At 43.5% G+C, this 18,238-nt stretch overlaps 2 protein-coding genes across 17 annotated transcripts in view; one reads left to right on the top strand and one right to left on the bottom strand.

Annotated features, from left to right (window-relative positions):
- The window catches only part of HTR4 (5-hydroxytryptamine receptor 4), a 50,178-nt gene extending 41,420 nt beyond the window's left edge, over positions 1 to 8,758 (top strand). Inside the window, exon 6 of the mRNA XM_071570589.1 lies at positions 6,070 to 8,758. Coding sequence (XP_071426690.1) covers positions 6,070 to 6,157 — 88 coding nt within the window. The 3' untranslated portion in view covers positions 6,158 to 8,758. The remainder of the gene's footprint in view (positions 1 to 6,069) is intronic.
- The window catches only part of FBXO38 (F-box protein 38), a 45,081-nt gene that overhangs the window by 4,634 nt on the left and 22,209 nt on the right, over positions 1 to 18,238 (bottom strand). For 5 of the 16 annotated variants that reach the window (XM_071569820.1, XM_071569821.1, XM_071569824.1 and 2 more), the window contains one exon: positions 17,462 to 18,105. In XM_071569820.1, coding sequence (XP_071425921.1) covers positions 17,927 to 18,105 — 179 coding nt within the window. In that variant the 3' untranslated portion in view covers positions 17,462 to 17,926. Of the gene's footprint in view, positions 1 to 3,365; positions 3,568 to 5,612; positions 6,408 to 7,108; positions 7,412 to 10,264; positions 10,560 to 11,506; positions 15,118 to 15,204; positions 15,400 to 16,452; positions 16,534 to 16,982; positions 17,098 to 17,461; positions 18,106 to 18,238 lie in introns of those variants that run through there. The other 11 variants (XR_011699090.1, XR_011699091.1, XR_011699089.1 and 8 more) reach the window with 11 other exon arrangements.

The following is an 18,238-nucleotide window of genomic DNA, read 5'->3' as shown; positions in this document are numbered from 1 at the left end:
ACCCAATGAGTTTCTGATTTCTGCTGTATTTTCCCCCAGGAATTATGGTGAGTAGGTAGAGACTATTCTTCTTATCCTGCTATAATGATTTTTTGCTGATGGCCAAATGCAGAAGTTCACTTTAGAGCCTGGAATCATGACTCATTTAGACCAGAGATTACGGAGTTACTGGAAAGCTTTTAATTTTATGGAGTCTCTGAACCTCATAATTGGAAGAAAGGGACAATTCTACACTCATCTTGTGAAAATTTAATATCCAGCTGTATTAAAAGCAAGTGTTTTGTGAAATTACATTTAATTTGGCCTTCATGTATTCCTTTTTTTAAAACAAAAAATGAAAATAGGACAACGTATTTTTCACATTTCCTTTTGACATTTTGTGTATTTCAGATTTTAAAGATTTGTTTGCTTCTTTCAAAGTGAAAAAATATCAAAGACTAAAATAGGGAATTCCAGAGATTCTTGGATTTTATGCTTACACTCTTCTCAATTTTCTCTTTCCCAAGACTTCACAGTTTACCAAAATGTCAAAAGTGTCTTTTCAGGGAGACAATAAGATTGTTATCTTTACCCTGAACCCCTGAATCCCTGGAGGCCACTCAAGGCTCTTTCCTGAGTTCTGAAAAACATACTCAAATTTTGTTCCTGGACCACTGGAATTCAATCTGTGTGATCGTTCCTGGTGGTTCCATCATAGACATGGGGAAATAATGATGCCAACCAGACACTGCCCTGCACCAAATGGCACCTCCATCATCTACAGGTGATGGTTTACCGGGGTTAGTGCCTGCATAAAATACAGAATTAAAAGACTTTCTGCCTGCTCCTGAAACAGGAATAAAGCAAGCAGTTGCATCACTGTCTGGGATAACTAACAAACAGGTTCTCTCTTCCCCTCTCTTTTATAGTGCATTTATGAATTATGTTGTTTGCATTTGTAATTATGGGACTGAACAGATGGTAAAAGGCTTATTTCAGAGTGATGTGTTCATTGAAATAACCTGATCTGCTCAGCCAAGTGGTTGTTAACCCTAATCCCAATTTGATATCAAAGAGAATTATTTGTTCTTTCTCTTCTAAGTCTGTCTGAAAGAAATGGAGCTTTGAGAAATGGACACGATATTGAGTGTGGAGCCACGATAGTGGTGTTGCCTGTATTCCATTCCAGAGGGAAAACCACTGAGAAGCTTTGCAGCTGTGAAAACAAAATGTAGGGAAAGATAAATGGTGGACCAATGCAATGGCAAATCTAAGAAAAGTGTAAATTCTTTGTTCAGTGTGGAAGCTGCTCAGTTCCACTAAAAACATGGCTCCAGCCAACTTCTGCCTGTGTGCAAACTCTTTCTACATTCTGCCATCTCAAGTGGTCCAGCATAATAATGGTAAATCCTATTATTAAAAATGGGACTCTTCTCTCCTCACAGTTTATTACATGTTACAAAATAACATCATCTTCTATTCCCCACAAGTGTTTACTGGGTGCTCCTGCAAATAACAGCAGTTATGACAAAGAAAAACAAGAGTTGCAAATAGCAGCTGTCTCAAATTTGGGAAAACTTTAAGTGCCACTAAACCTTCAGATTTATTTCTTATTAGTCCAAATTTGTGAGAATGTCATAGTTAAAACTTCCTCCTTGGCTGACTCTTCCCTGCACAGGTTCCTTTCATCAGTCCCGTAAGGTGCCACCAATGAATTGCCAACAACCAACCCCAAATGCCAGGACAGGGATGTCCAAGGATCACAGTTTCATTTCAGTTAAGATTAATTTTCCTGAACTGTGTGAGCATGGGGCCAGGAGGAGACTCTCACAGTCCAGCTCATCCATAAGGTCGCTGTTGCAGCCAGTTCTGCAGTCTGTAACAGGGTTCTAACAATGCAATGTGAACAGCTAAGAGCAGCACAGAATTTGATACAAGGATTTTCTCTTCTATTCTTGCATTACCATGGTTATTTATAAACTATAGCAGTAATTATTTTGCATTTATAATATAAAATTTTAAAAAAATTTGCAAATATAATGAAACTTGATGCTTATCAGCTTTTTGTACAGTTCATGTCTAAACTTCCTGAGACTTTGCAGCCATTTGTGCACCCAGCTCAGACCCAAGATACCCCTGACACCACCAGTAACAGACATAGACACCATAAACACACCCACCCACCCCTTCTTCTGTGGCAACAATGCTGAACCTATTGATAGTGAGACCTTCATTTTTGGAGCAGAGGGGGAATGGCTATAGTGTCAAAAGTCCCAGGGAATAGAACATAAACAGCTCTTGTACCTCCCCTGCACAAACCCCAGCCCAGGGACAGCTGCAAAACATCACCTCTGTCTCCAGTGAATGTCAGGACAGCAGGAACCACCTTCTGCCAGTCCAGAAATGGAAGCAATTATTAATGTAAACAGGTGTACTGAGAAAGGATTATTAAAAATGAGAGCAAAGGCAGCTGTGCACCTACAGCAGGTTTGGAATGGCTGGGGCTTCCTCCCTTAGCTGCTGAAAGCTTTGCCCTGCTGGGACAGTTGTGGGAATTCAGTTTATTTGTGAGACCTTCCTACTGCCTACAGCTCCCTGAAAGGAGGTTGGAGCCAGGTGGGGGCCAGGCTCTTCTCCCCTGTAACAAGCTCATAGGGAGACCTCAGGCTCTGGGTAGTGGTGGCTGGTTTTCATTACAGCTGGGCAAGCCAGAGACCAGCAATCTTTTGGCTTTGTTTTCTTAGCAAATTGTGCACATTGGTGTGAGGGATAGCTCTGCAGAGAATGAAAGTGGGAAGACCATAAGCAGCCACTGCATTCCCTTGGTGTTTTCTCTTTGGTTTTTGCCAAGCTCGCAGAATAATGCTGGAGCTCCTTGTTCTGGTCATGGGACTACAGAGGGTAAAACCTCCTGTGCTGTGAGCTAATTCAACAAGTTAATTAAAGAGTCCATTGGACTTTCAGAAACAGTGGGAGATGCAGAGGCAATTATCTCCAAATTGGCCATCATCACAATTACAGTGCCATTTGGCGAGCAGGGAATAACCTCCAGCAGGTCCCTTTAGGGGTGGCAATGCCTTTCCATTGCTGGGCTGTACTGCTGGGTGCTGGTTGTGATCTGAGTAAAGCTGTTGTGGAACTGACAAGAACACTGTCCTCAGTTCTGGGAGGAGGCAGGTGCAGAAGGCAGGGGCCTCAATTTGTAATTGAGCTCGGGGGCTTTATGTGCCACTGTGTACAAATCCCACTGAAGGAATCCATTAGGGGCAGGAAAGCTGAACAACTAATTTGCTCCAGATAATTTATTTAATGCATTTAAACCCTTTAATTTTTTTTCCTGCTCACATACTAGGACTTCTTCAGATGTATTCATTACTCAGACCTACCTTGTTGTTTCCCTTGAACCATTCAGCCCACACATGGAGGGTTTGAGTGCTGTTGTCTCCCTGCATTATAAATAAATCCTTGGAATCTCCATGGGGTGAGAGCTGAGGCACATCAGGTGTGTGTTCCTGGAGTGAGGCAACACCAAGTTGCAGGTACAGCTGTGCCTTTTCTCTGAAACTTGCTCTTCATAGGTGCTGACACCTGAAGAATGAATTGTATTTTCAGAGAGCAGATCAGTTAAGTCACAGGGGTGTGAACAAAAGCAGGGCTGTTATAATCCCTTCTTTTATCCAACACTCTGCAACTGGCAGGTAGCTTTGAACTTCTGTTTGAAGGTGAAAACTTTCCCTAGTAACACAAAAGCCCATCACCAGAGGACTCCTTTAACAGATTCTTGGAGACATTGGTAATATTTTAGGAATAATGTGCCAGTACCTGAGTAAACCATCACCCTGCTGTGCAGCTTTTCCCTCTCTGTGTAGGAATGCTCTTTCCTCCTCTCCTACCAGTCCTCTTTCCCCACAGGGTAAACAGCTGGAAGTGTTGAGCTAACAACTGCCAGAGGCTTCAGACAGACACTTTGTGCCACACGAGATCCCAGGACACCTTAATGACTTCTCTTTAGCTTAATGCATCTCTGTAACAAACAGCATCACCTGCTATTGCTGATCTTGCACCACTTTCTGACTGCTGCAGAGGAAGAAGGAAGGTTTGGATCTTTGGATATCCTGTATGAAGTGAGCTTTCAGTCCCTGTCTGTTGTGCTGCTGAGCAAGTCCCAAGTTGCTCCAAGCTATGTCTGCCCTGCTGATGGAGCAGGGGTTCTCCTGGCTCTCATGCTCTGTATCCCCATTTGCAGCAGATACTTTGCTGCGCCAGAGGTCTCCTTGGTGGATCATCTCACACCGTGTCCCGTGTCTGACTTGGTACATCAAGCTAAAACTATGTAATGACTTGTTTTTTCATGGTCATCTCATTGGAGTGTTTGTTCAGTGTTAGATGCAAAATGTCTTTTCTTGTTTCTTACATCAAGTCTCTAACTTGTTGGGAGAATGAATGATTTTTAAAATTTATTATCCTTGTTTAAAATGGATGTATAAATTTATTATCCTTTTTAAAAATGGAGTATTAAGGGTGTTTGTTCAGTGGATACATCTGCACAAACAGTGACCTGCAATAAGGCAATCGAGCGTGCCCATGTTGAAAACCAGCACCTGGAACATTAAAGGGTAAATTCCTGCAGGAATGTCGACCAGGGCAAACACAGACAGGCAGTACACTTTATACCCTGGCTTTCATGTGGAGGCCATGGGTGCTCTCCTGGAACTAACGGATACATCATTTGTAGGATATTTAGATCATCTACTTCAGACATTTCAGTGACATTGCAAGCACCTCAATTTGGAGTCTAAGTCCCAAAAATGCTCAGTGATAGAGACGCATCCTGAATAATAACACCCCCTAAACTGATGTCACAGTATCAGTTTATGACCACATAGACAAAGTTTCTGACTTTTTATAGTGATTATTCAAACAAACCCTGAGACTGCTCGCACTCTACTGTGCTAACAGAAAGAGTACTGATATATTCTCCTTTTTAGGCTTTTTTCTTTTTAATCTTTATTGGGATATAGATGTTTCAGGTATGTTCTGGATATTTGTAACTAAGAGGAATAACATGTGTACATGTCTAAACATTCAGGAGAAAAGTCTTAACAGAGACCTGGTTTCCCTGGTACCCTTTTGAACTATGTTTTTACAGTTATTTTTGCAGCTTCTTCCTTCTGGATCTACACAGAGGATGGTTTTGTTCAGCTTTAGTTTAAATTAAATGGACTACCAAGGGAAGATACCTGGCTTGGTCTGTACCCTTCAGAGGGGCTGAGAGCAAAAATGTTTAGATGTAAAATTCCAGACAGATATGCTAAATTAATTCTACTCCGGTTAGCCAACATTTTGCTATCACTTCAGCTTTGCTTATTCCTACAAAGCACTGCACACTACTTAGGGAAAATAGCTGCATGTCACCAGCAAACTCAATCAACAGTCCTGTTCAGAGAGCGATGTTGGGATGAGCACCAGGAGATGGGCTGGTAGATGAGGCACGGGGTAAGAGATATCATGGAATTCTTACAACAGAATTCTGGTTTTCCATATCTGGTCCAAAGCCTGGAGAAATATCATAAAGGTCATGATACCACCAAAGGACATAACACCTGAACAGCACGGGGTTTGATAAGACATACCAGAATTGGCACCAGACTGAGATGACTTTCTTTTGTAAGTGGAAATGCCCTGGAAGTTGGTCTTGGTTTCATCTTAAGCAGCATTCACTTCCCAAGCAAGTCTCAAATGAATCCTTAAATGCTTGAACTAAAGACATTAACTGAAGTGCCTTCAGCTTAGTCTGCCCACAGGTGATCAGTGTTTCTTAGTTGCTTGGTCTGGATTCCTCTCATCCACCTTCCCTTATACACATGAACACCAGAGATTCTTGGTTTTCAGGGATTGCCTTGACTGCTTCAAACCAAAGATTTGGTTTCCTGTCATAGAGCAAAGCAGGGATTTGCTTTGCTTTATGTGGGATCTGGATATTTGGAAGATGGTCTGTCTTAAGATGTACTTTGGGATTTTCAGGAACTCATTTTACATAAGCAGGTACATAATGGGCACTAACAAACCTCTGTGTCCCTCCACTCTCAGGTACACTGTTTTACGCAATGGGCATCATCAGGAACATGAGAAGCTTCCCATCCACAATGACCCTGAATCCCAAGAATCCTGTTTCTAATCATGGTCCTAGAAGAAGAATGGTCCAGCTGAAAGAACCTTTTAGGATATCCAAAGGATTCACAGACAGCAGGACTTGTTGAAAAATCATTCATCTGCATTGTCATGGTGCCTCCTGCTCTGACTTCACATGGATGTCCAGCTGTGAGATGTCCAGCTGGATGGGACACAGGAAGGTACAGGACTCCTGTAGCTGCATGGACAGTTGGACCATGGCTGTGCCAGAGCTTTACTCCAGGAGTGAGTGGTACCTGTCAATGTAAGGACACAAAAGGATACAAACCACTCGGTGCAGGGATGTCTGCTGTTCCTTTCCAGCTGCCATCTGCGTACAAGTCATCTCTCTGTCCTGCAATCTCAGAGATCACAAGGTCTGGCTGAAGCCCTGAACTGGATGTGAGACTAAAGCCCTGCTTTGTCAGTGCGAGGTCCTGCCCATGGTGACTGATGGCCAGGGGAGAAACAGCATCATGTTTTCTCCAGCAAAATAAGGGGAAACACTTGCCCTTTGATTGTAGCTACTGGTGAAAGGTCAGCATGGGCTGCTGGTTCCCCCAACCCTGCAGAGCTTTGTAAATGCTTTTATTGTGTTTCCTGGCCAGGTTCATTGGTGGAAGACTCCTGGGGTGTATGAGAGCCTGACAAGCTGGAGTGGGACCTGGAGAGACATCTCACCTCTGGCAGGGCTGGGTCAGCACTACTCCAGTCCAGCCCACTGGCCCAAAGCCACAGCCATCCTCTGCCATTTGGAAGCCAAAAGACAGGATATGACCCTCAAACACAGGCAAGCTGCCAGTGCTGAGCTCATCTGAGCAAACTTTGGGCATTCTGACCCAGGAGAAAGTCTGGCCAAGAGACAGTCAGTCTGTAATAGATCACTAAGTGCCATCTTGAAAAATATATCATCTAATAAACTTTTCTAGCTACATTAAGAAAAGAGACTTCTACTTACATTTTCCACCTTTATTTTTCTATTTCTTTCTGTTCTCTTCCAGTTGAGGCAAGAAGTTTCAAGACTTTCAGATACCACCACATGCACATCTGCTTGCAAAGACCTCAGTCCTCAGCTGCTTCCTGCATGTAGATGTTGCCATGTTCCTTGTGAGCTGCTTCCACCTTTGCATGGAAAGGGTGGGCAAGGCTGTAGACTTCACAACTTTGGGAAAATGATTTTCATGCAGTAGGAATATGCAGGATCAAAACTATGAGACTCTACCCTTTTTAGATGAAGATCTAACCCAGAGCCACGCTGAGCCTAGAAAATAAAATTGTACTTTGTTATATTGTGTAATGATGTACAGATATTTTTAATGTAAAAAGGTGACATTATTTATTATTTTTTATCAGGAATATGTGTTTTTTTCATTAAAAGCTTCTAGACCCAGGAGCTTAACATTATATGTATTATTATTTAGTAATATTTCTGTTGCTATGTGACAGGTATTTACTATCAACAGACAAATCCTGCTTTGAACAAACAAAAATGTTGCTCAGTAGGAAAAAATTTGTGCATGATAAGAACAACTGGCTTCCTGCCATGGTGTCTGACTTCTTTAAATACTTACTCCACATAAAAGTCACTGATAAAGCTTCACAGCATTTTCCTTTAGGAAAAAAGACTCTGGGCAGGAAGAGCCCTAAGTAGAAGACCAGACAGCTACCAAAGTAGAAAATTTCTGGAAGTTAGAAAAACTGTTGATGTTTGTGGTGGAAGGTGCTCCTGGTTCATCATTAGGACCTGTTTGGCAATGAACTGTTTTTATAGGGCTTTGTTTCCAAAATAACTCATTTAACTCTACCAAAACAGAGCAGTGAGTGAAAATAAAAAAGGCCATTATTGAAAGTTTGGAAAAAAATCTATCCAGGGCTGCTTCATTTCAATGATCCTCACCCTTTATGGGACTGCTCACATGGGGTGTGTCAGGATTTGGGTACACAAGGCTCCAGAACAGGGTGTCTTGGTTTCAACTCAAGTGTCAAATTTCTTAGGGAAACCCTAAAAAAACTTTTCTTTGTCCCCATTAAAAGTCATCAAAATATTGGTGTGAAATTTCCCAGAGTGATCTGGAACCAGCAGCATGGGGATGCTACAGTAATGGTGGGGTTTGTTTCTGCTGTTGTCCTTGAAGTGTTGTTTTCTCTTATATTTTTATGTCCATTAGTAATATATCTCTTTTTAATTTAAAGGGAACTCCTCAACATGGCAATTTCCTCACGGGCAACATTCTGAAGGCTCTATCAATGGAAGCAGTGGCTCACTAGCCAAAATGGTCAACAGCTGTGATGGGAAAAAATTCCAAACCCTGTATTTGAATGAAATACCAAACATGAAATGTCCATGTTCTGTGCCATTTCTGACAAGCTGCTCACAGGACTCAGCAAACCTGTCATGAACCACCTGGCAGCTCCTGCTCAGTAAGACAATAATCTCAGCAAAGCTTTGGTGAACCCAGCAAGTAACATTGTCATTAGTAAGGGCAGAATTTCTCTGGAAAAGGAGCTGTCTCATGGAAAGGACCCAGACTCAGTTTCCTTTGCTAAAGGTGGCTGCTCCTGTAGTCTCTCAGTTCAGCTTCCCCTTGACCATCTTGGCTAGCGGTGTCCAGAGTCTTTGCCTGTGCTGAGTAATGTGTAGTGCTTTGGCTGTTTCTAAAAATAAAAAATCTTCTGTGTACACTGTAGTGAACTTCAGCTCATGCTCATTTCTTGTGCTGTTTTCACTCAAAACATGTGATATGACCAAGTTACGCTTTCTTGCCTCCCAAGACAGTTGAACAGCCAGAACAGCGAGGGAAAATCCAGCCCCTCTTTGCTTTTTCTACGACTCCCTGACAGGAGTGGAGGGCCAGGGGTGGGCTGGGCTCTGCTCCCAGGGAACAAGGGACAAGACTGGAGGACACAGTCTGAAGTTGAGCCAAGGGAGGCTCAGGTTGGATATCAGGAGGAATTTCCACATGGAAAGGGTTGTCAGGCATTGGAAGGGGCTGCCCAGGGAGGTGGTGGAGTCCCCATGCCTGGAGGTGTTCGAGGAATGACTGGATGTGGCACTCAGTGCTCTGGTCTGGGTGACAAGGTGGGGATCAGTCACATATTAGACTTGATGGTCTTGCAGGTCTTTTTGAACCTTAATGATTCTGTGGAATTACTGATGAGCTCTTGGCTTGTAATACACATTCCTAATTCTTATCTATCAGAACAATCCTGCCTCCTGCACCAAGTTTTCATGCACTGGCTCTTTCTGCCCACTGATTTTTTCTGAGCCCTCCCTCTCTCACCCTGACCTGTGCTGTGCCCACCTCATCTCTCACATCTGCCCTGACAGCTCTCAGTGCTCTGGGCACCATGCTCAGACAGACCTTTACAAACAGGGAGTCAAACATCACTTTGTGCATCTCTGAAAAAGAAAGCCTTTCTTCCTTTCCATCTCTTTCCTGCCACCTCTCACATATTCACTCTTAATAACCACAGATTTATTTCTTCACATAAATATGCTAGTACTCATCAGCGAGTAATCACACCACCACTTTATGGTCTGGGAACACTTTACATGTTTTGGAACACTGCAAGCCTTGGAATCATGAAGGATGATGCCTGATGGAGCTGTTTTCTTGGATTACAGCTCATGACACTCCTCCTTGCCAGAGGTAATGTGCTGGCAGAACAGAGAGTTAATGAGAAATTGGCTGGGCCTTTGCTAAACTCTCTTCAGAAGGCTGATCTGTCAACATAGTCGTATTCCCATATTTCTGCACATTTCTAGGCTCCAGAAGCAGAAGCATTTCTGGGATCTTGCATGACAAGGGCATGGGCCCAGACAAGCAAATCCAAAGAAGCATTGAGGTTACTTGTGCTGAAAGAGGGAAGCAGAGCAACAGGCTGGCCCCTTCCAGAGGCAGATTGAAAATGTACCCTAAGGTTAAATCTGTGTGCCAGGGGCCTTGGGCAGTGTCAGGGTGCATAACCCCATGAGCTGAACCATCCTTCCTACTGCCCAGATTCCCATATCTCCAACCCTGAGTTTACTCAGACAGAAACTAAGTTACAGATGTGCTGCAAAGTAAAATTCAGAGCTGTAATAAACAAGACACCAATGAGAAGCTGCACTCACCAAACAGAAGCTCCAAGGAAGGGTGCAGAAGAGGCCATACACTTTAATTAGCTGATGTTTAAGACTGTCTGGAGGGATGTGAAGCAATAACTGGATGATACACACTCTGTAAATGTCAGTGCTTGAGGCAGGCAGCAGCTGTGTTGCTTAGTGAGATGTATGGAGATATGGCTGCAGCCCAAGAGCACCAGCAGGTCATGCTCATAAACACTATGCAGGCAGATGAATCCTTATGGGGAAATGTCCCTTCACATTTATCCTTCAGTTCTTTCAACACTGAATATATCTTCAGTTTCTTGGAGAGGGTAATGAAGAAAAAGGAGAAACTATCTCAGCAGAACAATTAGCAAAGTGTTTCCAGTAAATTCCCAAATTCCTTTTAATTCAGAAATGTACAATGTGACCTGCTCTTATTTCAGGATCTGATGCTGGTGTACACACGGTAAGAAATCAAAATATTTACCACAGTGGCTTAAAAATTAAGGTAACAGCTTCCATCTGCATTGCACACCAGTACAGTGTGAGCAGAGCTGAGAAGGGGCTCACAGTCGGAACTGAGGGACTGGTAGTGTTGGAGCTGAGGGATAGTTGTAGAGGTGTGGGGGAAGTCCTTACTCAGAATCACAGAATAATTACAATTGGAAAAGACCTCTAAGATCATCAAGTCCAACCTCTGACTGATTCCCACCTTGTCACCCAGACCAGAGCACTAAGTGCCACATCCAGTCGTTCCTCAAACACCTCCAGGGATGGGGGACTCCACCACCTCCCTGGGCAACCCCTGCCAATGCCTGCCAACCCCTTCTGTGAAGAAATTTCTCCTGATGTCCAACCTGAACCTGCCCTGGCTTAACTCAAGGCTGTGTCCTCCAGTCCTGTCCCTTGTTCCTGGAGCAGAGCCTGACCCCCACTTGGCTCCCTCCTCCTGTCAGGGAGTTGGAGAGAGCGAGAAGGTCCCCCCTGAGCCTCCTTTTCTCCCAGCTCCCTCAGCTGCTCCTTGCTCTCCAGACCCTTCTTCAGTTTCATTCCCTTCCCCAACCATGCTCCAGCCCTTGAGGGTCCCAGAACTGGACACAGCCCTCGAGGTGTGGCCTCATCAGTGCCCAGAACAGGGGAAAAAAATCACTGCCCTGGTCCTGACTGGCCCTCTGCTCGTGCTTGTTTTGTCATATTAAGCTTATTTAATTTCTAGTTATGATTTATTTGCAGTTACAGGAGCCCTACCTTGGCCTGGCACATTACCTGAAAGCGTCTCAGATTGGAGAGGCACTGTGGTGCTGGTCTGGTTTACAGGATCAGTGCAATGCAGATGGACTCCTGTGAGCCATGAGAACCATTGTTAGGGTCACCTTGGTGTTGAATAGTACAAATCTCTTGCTGCAGAGTCTCTTTTAGCGAACTCTGGTCCTCCACAAGTCTCTGTTGTAACAAAGGACACTTGGGGGAGAATGTACATTGGAAATGTGTTAGGTAACCACAGAAAACCTCAATATGAGTCAGAGCTGAGAAAGCTGAATTATACTCACCTCACCTTTGACTTCAGTACATTTCAAAATGGCTTTTATTTTACTCTACATTCTCCCACTGTCCCCTAAATGGGATCAAGAGCTCTGTGAGGAATCAGTAATAGTGTATTAGTTGTACTTAAATGCTTTTGCACATCCCAAAATACCTCACAATTTAGGTATTACTAACAAATATCTTCAGCCTAAATATCATCTCAGCAAAGAATTGTGGCTTTCAGAACAGAATGCATTCCAAAATGGCTTTGCTCAGCAAAGATAAGGAATAATCAAAAGGTATTTAAGGCATTTATTGACGTCAGCCTGACTTAATAGTGTGCAACAGAACCAACCAATTGGGTCCAAATCATGTCCATTTAATTCTTAGCACAGATGAAAAATACAGAACAGCTCCAGTCAAATGATGGTTTCTTTGAGTAGGCAGCCCACACATGGCAGACTCTGAGTCATTCTGAAGAGATTTCCTCACCCGTGTTTGTAAATGCTGAAGCCAAGGGGAGCATTTTCGCTCTCTAACTGTCAGCTGTAAATCCTTCCATGGTTTAGGATCCCATCTTTTTCTCCACATTCAATTTCCTGCGCCATCTCTGAGTCCTACCATGCCAATAGGCAAGAAATACATTGTTTTATTCTACTAATATGAACTCAATAAAAATATACAAAAGCTTTTAATTCTTTCCATTTTTTTAGAGCTTAAATCTTTCTAAATAAACTCAGTTAATCTCCTCTCAACACCCAGTGACTGTTAATGAGCTGATGGAAACTCCAGTTGATGGGCACTGGTTCTGGCTGTCCTGCTCTCACATGCAGTGCACACGTGTCCATATGATTTCTCTGTTAGTCCCCTAACAAGGGATTAAGTTTGAATTGCTTGAACTAGCAGAAATCATGGGCTAGGTATGTAGTTTACAGCTGTTTGTAACACAATGAAAAGCTTAGAGACCAGAGTGAGGGTAGAGGCAGCATTCCTGTTTCTACCATCAACTCCTTATAGCTTTTCCTCGAATAAAAACACACTTTCAAAATCCTTTTCTTTTAAAAACCCAAACAGTGATTTGTCTTTCTCCTAAATCAGAGAAAAAAAGCAAGATCTCACAGAGTGCTCACATCTGAACACAATGTTTCGTGCTCCTCTCTACCATCCCAAGCACATTTTCTCCTTTATCTATTTACCTTCTGTACTCTCTATTTAGATGACATTTCTCAGGCACTTGAGCATCTCCCAGCTGGGATCACTGCATCCTCCTTCAGGAGGAGCTGTTAACCCTCCTTTACTGCAGGCAAAGCAGTTCAAGCCCTTGCCTGCAGTGGCACAAGTCACCTCAGACTCACTCCCCATTAGTGGAGAGCTAATCAATACCTGCCTTTGCCAGCTGAATTAAACCCTGGAAGTGCTCATTTCTCCTCACTGACTGTAAGAGGAGACCCCTCTGACTGGTTCACCTGCACTAGAGGTACATAAATCCAGCAAAGATATAACCTACCCAGGAAAAGTGTTGTTGAATCAGACCTAACCTAGGGAAGATAATCCTTCCTGTTTAATCCTTACCCCAAAGGCACACAAATGCAAATGCAAAGCACATGAAGGAAACAGGGGACAGAAGTGATGCAACCATATCAGAGTTTCCTTTGTCATTTTCCTTACCTATCAGATTAAATGATTGCAAAGCTGCCTTTGAACTCCAGCAAACAGCTTCCTTAGATATCCAGATGCAAATATCACTGTTTGTTAAGTGGGCTGTCAGTGCAAAGCTTAAAGCCCCAGCTGGAGTTTCTGCATTGTAGAAAAAATAGCAGAGCAGTATCACTCAGTCACCTTATCTGCAGTGACAGCAGCCTGTCCTCCTGCCAAAGGTGTCAGGCCAGACTCCAGTGTGAGGAGGGAAGCCTGTGAAGAGGGAAGCCTGTCACATGCAGAGAGAAGACATCTGGGATGCTCCCTGAGGAAAGTTTAACAGCTGGGCAGACCCATAGTAACCCTCCCTCACCATGGCAATTGAATAACAGACTGCCCAAAACAAACAAAATCAGACAGAGAGAAGCTCAGACATGAAAGATCAAATCCCTTTACAACCTAGAAGATGAAAACCACAATTTCTCAAGCCTGGTATCTCTATCTGCTTCTGTACATGTGGTGACAGTTTTTCAAATGGTATATGGGAGATTTTGGAAATTTTCTGACCCTGGCACAGGTTGCCCAGAGGAGCTGTGGCTGCCCCATCCCTGGAAGTGTCCAAGGCCAGGTCGGATGGGGCTTGGAGCAACCTAATCTAGTGGAAGGTGTCCCTGCCCATGGCAGGGGCCTGGAACAAGATGAGGTCTAAGGTCTCTTCCAACCTAAACCTGTCTGGGGCTCTATGATTCCATAAGTAGGACTTCTGTGAAATGGACATGAAGTATCACCTTTTCTAGATTGTTTAAGCACTGTGGTATGCCAGAGATTAGGTATGGTCAATAAATAATACTTTTAGATGCCTAAATATACTCTATTGTACTTTTTGTGACCTTCTGCAATCAAGTTGCTTAAGCCCCCAAACCCAAAGGAAGTGACTGATTTCTACTTAATTTACCCAAGGCATTTCTTTCTTTCTCTTACCTGGGTTTTGTTGATTGTAGCTCAAGGAAGGGTAATGAACCCATCGCATGAAAAGGACTTTCATCTCACATGTGACAGTGTTTCAGAAAGAAAGGAAGAAACAGAAGGTATTGGCCATAAACCAAAACGTAAGTTCCACATCAACAGGAGGAAGAACAACTTTCCATTGAGGGTGGCAGAGCACTGGAACAGGTACCCAGGGAGGTTGTGAAGTCTCCCTCTCTGGAGACATTCCAAACCCACCATTCCTGTGTCACCTACTCCAGGGGTTAAGAGTGGATGATCTCCAGAGGTCCCTTCCAACTCAACAACAATTCTGTGATTCTACAAAAACAACCAAGTTCTATTTAACGAAAAAACAAAGAAAACAATTATTAACTGACTTCATTCTAGGCCTCCATTACCCAGGAATGGTCATTAAATTTATGCCTGAATTCCATAAAACTCTAGTACCAGTAACTTTCCAAAAGAGATCATATTATACAGGAATTGTTTCTGGAAGAGCCTTTGCACAACAACCCACCTTGCAGGATGCTGGATTTGAGCCGGGAGGCGGGTCCAGGCATAGCCAGGGCGGTGTGTTGGGACCACCTTTGTCCCCTCGGGGTGACTCCAGGTGCCCGGCCCGGGAGCGCCCTCTGCCGCCCGCCGGGGGATTCGCATCCCTGTGCGGGCCCTTCCCGAGGGATCGGGCGGGAGAACGAGCAGAAAATTCAAAACCGAGGAACCCAGTCCTGCACAGAAGGGATGTGGGATCCATTTCTCGCGTTGGAAATGATGGGATATCATGGAAAAACGCGAGACAAGCACGTGCTCGGTACCTGGTTTGGGTGCCCCAGCTCTTTGCTGACACTTCTCTGATGCAGCTTAAGCCCCCGCAGTTGGTAAAATCAAGAGGTGCAGAGGAGGTCACTAAGTACAAAAGGGGACTGAAGATAGGCTGAGAGAGTTGGGGCTGTTCAGCCTGGAGAAGATTGTGTGCAGAGCTCAGAGCCCCTTCCAGTATCTGAAAGGTCCTACAAGGAAGTTGGAAAGAGACTCTGCATCAGGAACTGTAATGACAGTACCAAGGGGAATGGTTCACACTGAAAGAGTAGGTTTGGATTAGATATTGAGAAGAAATTCTGCCCTGTGAGGGTAGTGAGGCCCTGGCGCAGGTTGCCCAGAGAAGCTGTGACTGTCCCATCCCTGGAAGCGTTTAAGATCAGGCTGGATGGAGCTTGGAGCAACCTGGTCTGGCGGAAGGTGTCCCTCCCTACCCATGGCAGGGCATGAAACTGGATGATCTTTAAGGTCCCTTCCAACTCAAAACTGTTCTATGGCTCTCTAAGAACCTGCAAAAAAACCCCACTCAAACACCCACACACCCACCAGCAAACTGTGGCTGATGTTAGTGCCAGCTCCTGGTGCAGGATCCACAGAAGAACCAACCAGAAACCCAAACAGCAAATGCAACCTCTGTTCTTCAGGGCAGAAAACAACCAAAGACATTTCCAGCCCCTACCCCTGGGGCAGCATTTCACTGAGTTGGCAGAGCCCATCCCCAGTACTACACAAACACTGAAGTCAAATTTGTGAGCAAATTATAGTACTGTGTAAGAGGTTAAAACTACTGCAAGGTTCAACTGCTTACAGAAATATTGAATATAAATAAACATATTATTTGTATAAATACTTCTTCAAAATGCTGAAGTAAAGAGATACCAGATGGAGATCTGGTGCAATACTCCAGAAACTCTGTAACATTTTCCTGTATTAAAATGGTAAACATGACTGAATCGATGACTCAGATTACTTGAAACATTCCTAGAACGGGTCACAATTATGTTTTGTCTCAGTATAATTGCATGTATTATCTATAGTTAAATATGCTGTAACTTAGCTATTAACTTTGATCCTGCATTAAAGTAAATTTAACAACATTCACATCACTATCTGGTATTTAGTGCTCCAACTGCAGTTAGAGTAGAGAGCAGGCGTGAGAAAATGCCACTATCCCAAATCTCTTGCTGCTCCCATAAGGCACCATTCTCTTCCTCTTATCCCATGTATTTCAAGTTTCATGTTACCTCAAGAACTTCCACAGAGGGACAGATGCAGAGAAAACCAACACTGGTTTGGCTGTGTTAAGCAGTTTTGCCTCTTCAATTCTAGAGTTAAATGTCACAAAAATCCCCATTAGTCACATTTACACCACGGTTCAGAGAATCACAATCATTAAGATGCGCAAAATTGCATAATGGTATAAATCAACCTGCTCTAAGGTTTTTACCATAGAAAGCATAATTTTTAAGGCTGGCAACTCTGCAACTTTATAAAAACATGGATGAGAGATCAGCCCAGAGTGGATGGCCTGGCAAAGCCAAGCTGCCTTTGTGTAGTCACCACTGGGAATTCAAGGAGAACTTGCACAGGAGAGCTTTTCAGAGGTCTTCCACCCCCCTGGACATACACACTGCCAACAGCACAGCCCAGCTAGTTCAGCAGTAATTTGTGCATTTTTATACCTGGACTCGTAGCAAATTCTAGGCATACACAGAAAACACCTGTGGGACTGTGGGAACCAGAAGCGTTTTCAATACACAACAAACACACATAATCAGGGGCAAATAGCAGCAGTTTTTACTGACCATATGGAAAATCTGCAATCACGAGTGAGCACGACCCAGACCAAGAGCTCACGGTTGTGTCAGATGGATCCTGTGCTGATACAGCTGTAACCAAACAATTACACATCCCTTTTTCTCCCTGCCTGAAGGGAAAATTCAGCTTACAGCCAGCCAGTATGTGCAGATTTATGTTAAAGAGAGTGGAACGAACAATTAGCAACTGACTTTTCATAGTACAGAGTCAAATACACTATTAAAATGAAATCTAACAGTACAAAATGCTTTAGAACATATCTTCTGTTTCCAAGGTGCTAAACATGGGGATTTTTCTTTCCCCAAAAATGTATTTGATAATTCTAGAAACTACCACATATCACCAACTTTGCTACATTTTTTCCTGCTTCTGGCCTTCTTTGCAACAGCTGTAGAATATTCTGTCCCTTTGAAAAATGCACACAAGACACAAAGATTGTGCTCAACAGGTTTACTCAGACTGGACTCTTAAATGCTCAAGAAAAAGGCACAGATTAAAAGAGACTCTGATGACTCTTTTGAACACAGCAAATGGAATTTTTTTTTATAAGGAAAAAAATACTGCTATGAATTGCATGGGCTGCAAAGTTCAAATATTCTTCCCTGTTCCTAATTATTGGCCTTCATTAAAATGAAATTTAAATTAAATTGTATAAACATATGAAATAAAGTCTCAGTATTAGGAAGTTTTTTTCTTTTGTTTCCTCTATGTACAAATCTTAGTATACAATTTTTACTTTTCATTATACATTTAACTACAGAATCTTTTTCCGAAATGAGTGAAGAGCAACTGCAAAGTATGTGTTTCAAGAAAATGCTTTGCATTCGGGAAGGATCCACCTGCTTTCTGGGCCAGCAGTGCCAATCAGACGGGGGGGGTGCCAGGCCAGGGGAGCAGCCCTCAGATGTAGTCGTCCTCCACGGGCTCCCCGTTGACGTCACAGTAGTGGATGAAAATGGCCACGACGCGCTGGAAAACACCTTTCTTCATCTGCCGCAGCTCCGAGATCTCCTCCCCGATGGTCTCCATGCAGATGTCTGCAGACAACTGGCCCTTCCTCCGGGGGGCATAGATGGTAGCTGGGAAGGCACACAAGAATAAAAGCTGGAATGTTTCCTATAAAGAAATTCGCAATCTGCTTTGCATTAGGTGTTGAAAAGCAAAACAAACAGAAAGATGTTCCACTGAGGAGCCCCATTTAAGGAATATTAT

Source organism: Pithys albifrons, chromosome 15 (genome assembly GCF_047495875.1).
Source record: "Pithys albifrons albifrons isolate INPA30051 chromosome 15, PitAlb_v1, whole genome shotgun sequence".
Lineage (NCBI taxonomy): Eukaryota > Metazoa > Chordata > Aves > Passeriformes > Thamnophilidae > Pithys > Pithys albifrons.
The sequence above is the reverse complement of the archived record's forward strand: the minus strand, read 5'-3'. Positions and strand labels throughout refer to the sequence as shown.